Raw genomic sequence first — 8,273 nt, 5'->3', positions numbered from 1 at the left:
CTCTGGAAACAAGACAAAAACACCAGGCAGGCTCGCAATTGCTCTGTTCTGTCACCGCTGTGTCTGATTGACAGCGGGCGTAGGCATTTGCTGTTCTCTATTGGACAGAGCCTTTCGATGACAACATGATCCCACGTGCGCCCGATGAACATCGTCGGGTTCCGATTGGTGCAAAATGGGCCGGAGGAAGACTCCGACTGCGCGTGTCTAAATTTGGTTAGTTATCAGTGTGAGGAGGGGATGGAAACCGCGTGTTAATGTAACCAGTGTGTGCGGAAAGCTGGTACATTGTTTTCTATTGTATCAATTATATCCATTTAAACTTCGCATGGTGTATATTGTATGTTTATTCTGGTGGATATTCTACAAGCGAGATAAAGAGAATCCAAGAAGATTTCCTGGGGCGCCGTAGGAATTTGGTCTCCTTACAAAAGTGGCAACTGATTTTTTTAAAAGGAGGTTTTCTCTTAAACATCGAGAGGAGTTAAGCCGGGGCAGCCGAATCTCGCAGTCTCTCACAGAGTGAGGGGTTTAAATATAAATCACCTTATTTTTTGGGACCAGAATCCAGGATGAGCATCCAGTAAACATTGTGTTTATTTTTTTTCTGTTTTCGGACCGGGCTCTTACTTAATGTGCGTTTCTTAAAGGAAATCGAGTGACTATTGGAGCAACGGAGCTGAGTGTTGTCGGGTCGAGCAATGTTTCCTCAGAGCAGGCATCCTGTAAGTAAGGACGGCGTTGCCGCCGTGCCGGACCGGGCTGGGCCTTTGTTGATTCATTGTATGATCTGTATTCAAAGAAAGTAAAGAACCTTTTTTTTCCGAGTGTTGTACTCCGCACCACCTGCCAAGGGTCAAATGCTATTTATAAATATATATATATTAAAATGTCTGCAATTCAGCTGAAAGTCAGTTCACATTGACCCGATTAAAGTGCGGATGTTCAGTTCGCTTTCAACATGTCATTCTTTTAAAGATCGTCCTGCTGAAAGTTGGGATAAAGGCTCGCAGTTTTGCGAAGCTTACGCAGACCAACAAAAGCTCAAGTGTTTGGTTCCGTGAGTTGGCCTTGCCCTCTTTCAGCACCGGGTGTTTGCTTCAAAAAGTCCGCAGGAAAGTTTCTAGTATTGATATGTCTAAGATGCGAGTTGAATCGTACGCGGTCTGGTGTTTGTGTGTGTGTGTGTGTGTGTAATACTTGTTTCTTTACTCAGACGCCGCACCAGGCTGCAGCCCAACCTTTCAAATTCACCATCCCCGAATCGCTGGACCGTATTAAGGAAGAGTTCCAGTTTCTGCAGGCTCAGTATCACAGGTGAAATAAACCCCCTATTCTCCGCTTGTTTATTTTCTGCCGGTCAGCCCCGTCGCCAGTGTTACTGGTTTGTCTGCGGTAGGTAGGGAGTCACTGGTTACTTTCCCTTAGCCACAGAGCGGCGCTCTGGCTGCGGGTAGATTTGGGGTTGTTTCAAAAGGCTCCAAACAAACCACAAATGTTAAGAAAAACAACAGCTATTCAGGTCTGGGCCCGACCAGTTGCAGCTTTTTGCACCTACCTTTTTAAATGTAATTCATAAATCACAGCGACTGGCCCCAATCATAAAATTCGGTTTAAGAAAGGGACTAAAGAACCGGAGCAGTAGCATTTCTATTCGATGGCTTATGGATTCTGATCTTTACATTGCAATTTAATATCAAGGGTATAATTGTTGATTGTTTAGTTATTTTGATTTCGTCGTTTCTGTAACCTCTCACCATCGTTCTCTCGAAGTTTTATTCGGGTTTCCTTGCACAGTGTTTTATATGAAAGCATTATTTATTTATTCTGCTCCTTAAGATGAAAGAAATCTTTATCTTGTGTAATTTACAGTCTCAAGTTGGAATGTGAAAAGCTGGCAAGTGAAAAGACAGAAATGCAGCGACACTATGTCATGGTGAGTTTACCAAGTACCTTGTGAAATTGAAAACACAGCCATGTGCTTTTTTAGCTAGTGATATTTCCCAAAATGAGCTGGGAATATGAGTTGTATATGTTTGATTTTATGTGGCAACTACCCAGAATTATAAGTTAGTTTGCGAGTTTTAATATTCTTTCTTTTACAGTATTATGAAATGTCCTATGGATTGAATATTGAAATGCACAAACAGGTAAGATATTGATATTTCCTGCCAAAGCATTCTTGAGGTCCTAAAGAAAGAAAACATTGGTATATGGAAGAAGTAATTTGTTGATATGTTGAGTCAGACCTCTGACTTTACCAAGAATGGGTTCTTTCTGATACAGGTATCCAGCAAATATTTAATCTTCAATATTTTAAGCACTTTATTGAAGTCGAGCAGATTACAAGATACAGATTTGCAAATGTTGTATAATTTTATTAAACTTTTCCAAAATTTTGTATAATGTTCTTGTAGGAGCTTGATTGTAGAAGACTTCATGTTAATGTGCAGAGGAAATAGTGTATTGTAAAAGTTGGTGCTACAAAGGATCTGATGGTCATATTCTTCTGATTTTTCCTGTGTATATCTATTGGATGTGAGGAGAAAATGGCTTATTGTGGTATGAGTTGATAGAAAAATATATAGATACTTTATTTCCAGAGGAAATTACAGTGTCACAGGAGCATTACAAGTACACAGATATATAAATATTGGACGAGAAGTAAGAAAGAATAACATGAGTTGCCTCAAACAGCCCAACAGAAGGGGATCATCACTTCCTGACATTCATAAACTGGTATATTTTGAAATAATACTTACTTGAATCATTAGAAATACGACATAAACTCAAGTAGAGCCACTTTTGTAAATAATAATACTGAGGAAAGATGGGCCAACCATGACAATGCATAGGAAGCCAGGGAGCAATAGAACAAAGCTCTTTTGATGTTAGTTGTTGTTTACTTAAAAAGTATTATTTGCAAAATGTATGCAATCAAGGGAAGTGTTATTGACTTGCAGTGTTTGATCCTTGAGGTGCGGTAAATTTTTACAACAGAGATTTACTCCTTTTGGAAAGATTATCTTTAACTTAACCTACTGATAGCATGTCTCAGCCTAACAGAATACAAATAGGTTTTAATTTGAGGTGTTCCTTTGTCGGTTGTGTTCTTGACATTTCAACAGAACTGAAAAATTGTGGTTTGATGCAGTAATTGTCTGTCAGTACACTGTGCACTTCGCTTTAGTGCTCCTGTGATTTTTTTTTTGAAAATAAAAGGAGTTCCTGTGTAATTTCTTGGCTGTCAAACGCTGCAGTGATATTTATGTGCATAAATGAAGCTTTCTTAGTACAACACTTTCTTCAGCATGCAGATGATTGTCTAAGTGCTGAATTGCATCTCACTGGAGAATTGAATTTGTAGGTTACATTGAGTTGCATTTATAATGCATGCTGACTTTTTATAGCTTTAGATTTCAGCCACCATTGTTACCATATAGATTGACAGTGCTATCTGATCATAATCTTAAAGAAAACTGATGACGTCTAGGCCCTTGGGTGTAACTTGGCTGAAACTGATGTACTTTGCTGACTGATCACCAGTGCAGCCTAAGTGCTCATTATGTTGTAGAGAGGGCCTATGCAGTCTCATTACATTTGACAAGAATTCTCTCTGGGGGGAAAACTGGGCATTAGCTAGGCTCCTAGCAGGCTCAAATTATTCTCCTTTTTTATAGCTCATGCTCCTAGCTGGCAAGTGAATATTGTATTAAAAGTGGGAGGTGAGGGAATTGTCATTTTATCATGGCTTTGTTAGTTGAGAATGCATAAGTTGACGTATCTCCAGGGCAAAGCATCCATCCTTCTCATGGCTTGTCTTCTGAGAAGACATTCTGCTTGCTTTTTGTGAACACCACCTGCAGGGTTATAGAGTTGTGAGCAAATGCTTTTTATTCAGGCTTCAGTGCTTTTCATTCATGGTGTAATACCCAAGTCATGAGAAAAGAGAAGTTGCTTTTCCATTGTTTCTTTTATAAGGCAGGCCTTTTAGCATATGCAGAGACAAGTGTCATAAGGAAATAGATGGCTATTGATTATAGTTAGTAGGTTTTCTTTAATTTGTGTAGAGTGCTTTTCCTTCTTGAGAAACTCTGGTATTCTCAGTTATGATTAATGCCATCCTTGAACTATCTTAACAATTAATTCATTGTAACGATACAACTGGAGTTTTTAGATACTGCAGATCCTGGTTAATTGGGACACATTGGGTCTAGTACATTTTGGTACAATTAAGTAGCTACGCCATTAGCCGAAGTTGCACAGAAAAATGTATAAACTCTTCTTGGGCTTCCAGCCGGGTACAGGTATCGATTATAGCTGTTTTGATGACCAACTCTGCTATCTTCTTCAGGGATGCCCAGGCATCATCCACTGCATGCCTTTGTTACTATGATGAGTTAGGGTTTGTTACTCGAAAGCAGTGCACTGAAAAATACAGAACAACTTAATTAAGAGTGTAGTTTTTAACCGACTTTGGCTCTTCACCTTATAATGTTTTGGAGCATAATAATTTCCTCATAGAAGCGGGGCCAATAATTAAATGGACGAATGTGGCATGTTCGTTGCAATCATACAATTCATCTGGATTTGAAGTTGTTTTGCTGTGCTGATTAAAATTACTTCGTCCCATTCAACAATTGAAATGCCTGATTTGCACTTACTGTTGTGTAATGTCTTGAATGATGAGGCCTTGACTTGTCAAGCTGAATATAACTTTGGCATTATTGAGATTGCCCCACATGTTGTTTTGGTGGACTTAACATTTGTCCTAATATGTTGGTTTTAGTTGTTGAGCTTTAAATTGTACACTTGAAATTCTCGGTGACATTTTGGGCAGGGAATATCTGTGCTGGAGATGGGACAGGGAAAGAGGGTGATTTGAGGTATATACCTCCTACAATTATTTTATCTTCTGTTACTCTACAAACATTTTGATAAATGTAATTGAAAGTTAGATGAGTATGGTATCTGCCTCTTGTCTATAACGCCTGATTTAAAAAAAACAAATCAGGCAATTGACTCTTAATGGCAAATGCTCAAAATATTGCTATTGTTAAATTTATTGTCAAAACGGATGTTTTAATTTAGTAATTGCAAATTCTCATACCTGCAGGCAGATTGGCTAATCTGATTTATCATCTTGTGCTTGATGATTGTGGATAGCTAGTGGAGTTCTTGGCTTCTTCACTTAATAGTTCCGATGACACATTAATGCGAAGAGCAATCATTGTTTCACATGTAAGATTTCCAGCGATTATAGTATATAATTAAAGACTCAAACTTTGTACAGTGTTCTATATTGGTAAATTGATTTATTATTGCCACTTATACTAAGATATAATGAAACATTTTGTTTTGCATGCTGACCATGCAGATAATTTCATATCAGTGCATTAAGGTCATGCTATATTGCATACACTCTGGTTCAGTTGCAAAGAACGAATTCTATGTCCAGATTCCTTTTTCCACCATTTCAGTGCCCATATTAGTATATCATCTAAAATTGACAAGTGTACCTCAAGTGACTTGTGTCAGATTTCTTAAAGATTATTTAAAGTCGAAGTGTAAAGCAGAACAAAATAATGGTTGCTCTTGATCCAATGCAGCACAAATGAGACACAAAAGATAAGGTCTCCAATAACAGAAAATATAGAAATACATAAGATAGCGTGTGTCCATAAATTGATGCTAGGTACAGGAGTGCCTTTACATAAAGTGACTGACAGGGAATAAGTAGTGGTGGTAGGAGTGTGAAGGGGTGGGTTTCTAGGTGGAGGTGTTGATCAGCCTTGCTACTTGGGGAAAGAAACTGTTCTTGAGCTTGGTGTTCCTGGCGTGAATGCTATGTAGCTGCCTCTCCGATATGAGCGGGCAAACAGTCCATGAGCAGTGTGGGTGGGATCCTTCATGCTGCTCCCCGTTTCTGGCACCCTTAGGCAATTATGTCCTTGATGGTGGATAGGCTGGTGCCAGCGATGTGTTGGTAATTTCCGCTACCCGTTTGTAGAGCCTTCCTGTCCGCCTCAGTGCAGTCTCTGTACCATTCAGAGACACAGCATTTTATGATGCTCTCTACTACACATCTGTAGAAGGACATGAAGATTGATGGTGAATAGTTCAGGTCTCTTCAGCCTCCTCTGAAAGTAGAGGCATTGGTGAGCTTTCCTGATTGTGTAGAATGTGCTCTGGGACCTTGAGATTGTGTTTGATGTGCTCTCCTAGGAGTTTGAAACTGCTTGCAGTTTCCACTGCTGTGCCGCTGATTTAAAGAGGGATGTGAGTGATACGAGTTTTCCTGAATTCGATAGCCCTCTGTTTTGTCTTGTTGACATTGAGGAAGAGGTTATTTGCTTGGCACCAGGGCTCGAGCTCTTACCCCTTCTCTCTGTAGGCTGTTTATTGTTGTTGGTGATGAGCCCCACCACTGTCGTATCATCAGCAAAATTGTCAGAGGAATAGTTTCAAATTGCTTAATGGTATTGATCCAACTGATCTTGCAAATAATCTCAGATTTGAGACATGTCAATTCTCACTTAATCAAACATTTCCTGCACCTTTATTCATCAAAATTCATGCTTTAAGGAAGATGCAAACTAATTCTAACTGCCATTTGAGACCTAATGCATTTATTGACATAATAGTTGACGCAATAAAGTCTTGTCACTCCCTTAATTTGTCTAGTCTCATGATGATATCTCAATTTGTCTGCAAATACCTGTAAGGCCCATTTAATTACAGAGTAGGTCATATCTCTTGTATCTTTGGGTCTGTTCACTTTATTGATGGAAATCCCTTGGGTTCTCCAAAGTGGCCAAATAATTGCCAGTGCTGATACTCGAGATTTTAATCTCCCTTTTTCTCATTAGGTTCATATGAATTGCTTGAGGGTGCTGTAGGTGACTTGCGTATTTAATTTTTCTGATGTAATTCCCAAGCTGGATCTTGCATTTGGTGAGTCATTAACAGTGCAGCAGCTTAAAAGCTTCAGTAATGAGCTGGATGACATAATTGTGAATTGTTGTTCAAAGACTTAGCACTTGTGGCTGGTGGTGAAGTGGCATCCACACCAGGCTTCAAGGTGAGTGGTCCTGGGCAGTTCCTTGCATCTGTGTTGGGTTGAGTGTTGAGCCAGCAACTCGGCCTCATTTAAAAAAAAACAAAGCACCTGCAAGGTTGCTGCCCGATGGGTCACAAGACATGGAAAGGACCAATAACCAAACATAGAAACCTTGCTGTTGAAAGGTGCCTTTTTGTAAGGTGTGTTTCAGGTATATCTTATTCAGATTCTTTCATTTAGACCCTCATTGTTGCTTAGTTTGAAGACTAATGTGGTGCACAATTAGAGAGTGGAACACTGTTATTGGATTATTTGAAGTTGAAATTTGTATGTATTGATAATCTCTGCTGTATTGATGTAGCTGTATCAATGTGTTTGAAAAGTGCTTTTAAGGAGTTTAAATGCACTGGGTTTTTTTTGTCAACAACTGTATAGATCAGAATCAGAGCTGTTATTTTATCACTGACATGCAGCAAACGAATTTCACAACGTTATGTAAGTGAGCATGAATCTGTTTCTGACTCTGATATTGCTTTGAAGTTTTTTCATCTGAAAAAAGGAATGTTTCATTTGCATATTTTCAGATATAATTTACAATGATAATTGACTGGACTGGCAGACACTACCTACCTGCATTCCTTTTCTAAGATACTGCTGATAAGCATAAAGTCGCTAAAGTGAAGTGTTAATTAAAGGGTATTGACAAGAGCCAGGGTTTCCTGACAGTTAAAGCTTGCAATGCTTATGTATCCTATCAGTGTCTTGGGTAAACAGTTGCACTTGGCAGATTATCTAGATGGTGACCAGTCACTGAATTGACAAGTGCAGACACAATAAAAACTGTATTAGGAGACCTGCCATAGGGATTTGCAGTAAATATATTACAGCACTCAAGTGAATTGCCAATACTGTTTGTTTAGCATTTTGCAAGGGCAGTGGTAGTATGGATTTTTGCATTAGAGGGGAAAGGCTGTTGGAAAGAATTGGTAATGGCTGAGGAGAAATCGACTTCATGATCCTGTTGCTGTCTTTGTATGAATCTTGAAAAATTATCTATAAACTGTGTATTAGTTCTTTGTGCGTGGGCACAGTGCTATTGTTGAGGTGGGAGGACAGGATGAGTGTTCGCTCATTGGATTATGGTTTCCTGTCCTGTAATCAACCTCTATACTCCAGCAAGCAAAAAAATCACAGAAGTAGGAATGGTAGCAAG

The 8,273-nt window shown here is 39.2% G+C and overlaps 1 protein-coding gene across 2 annotated transcripts in view; it reads left to right on the top strand.

Annotated features, from left to right (window-relative positions):
• Positions 1–222: 222 nt before the first annotated feature.
• Positions 223–8,273, top strand: part of LOC132394078 (transducin-like enhancer protein 1) — a 108,432-nt gene continuing 100,381 nt past the window's right edge. The window contains exons 1-5 of one of the 2 annotated variants that reach the window (XM_059969782.1): positions 223–283; positions 651–725; positions 1,217–1,317; positions 1,873–1,936; positions 2,106–2,150. In XM_059969782.1, the coding sequence (XP_059825765.1) occupies positions 702–725; positions 1,217–1,317; positions 1,873–1,936; positions 2,106–2,150 (234 nt within the window). In that variant the 5' untranslated portion in view covers positions 223–283; positions 651–701. The other variant, XM_059969783.1, reaches the window with a different exon arrangement.

Source organism: Hypanus sabinus, chromosome 5, assembly GCF_030144855.1.
Source record: "Hypanus sabinus isolate sHypSab1 chromosome 5, sHypSab1.hap1, whole genome shotgun sequence".
NCBI classification, from domain to species: Eukaryota; Metazoa; Chordata; class Chondrichthyes; order Myliobatiformes; family Dasyatidae; genus Hypanus; species Hypanus sabinus.
This window is presented reverse-complemented; position numbering and strand designations above follow the sequence as displayed.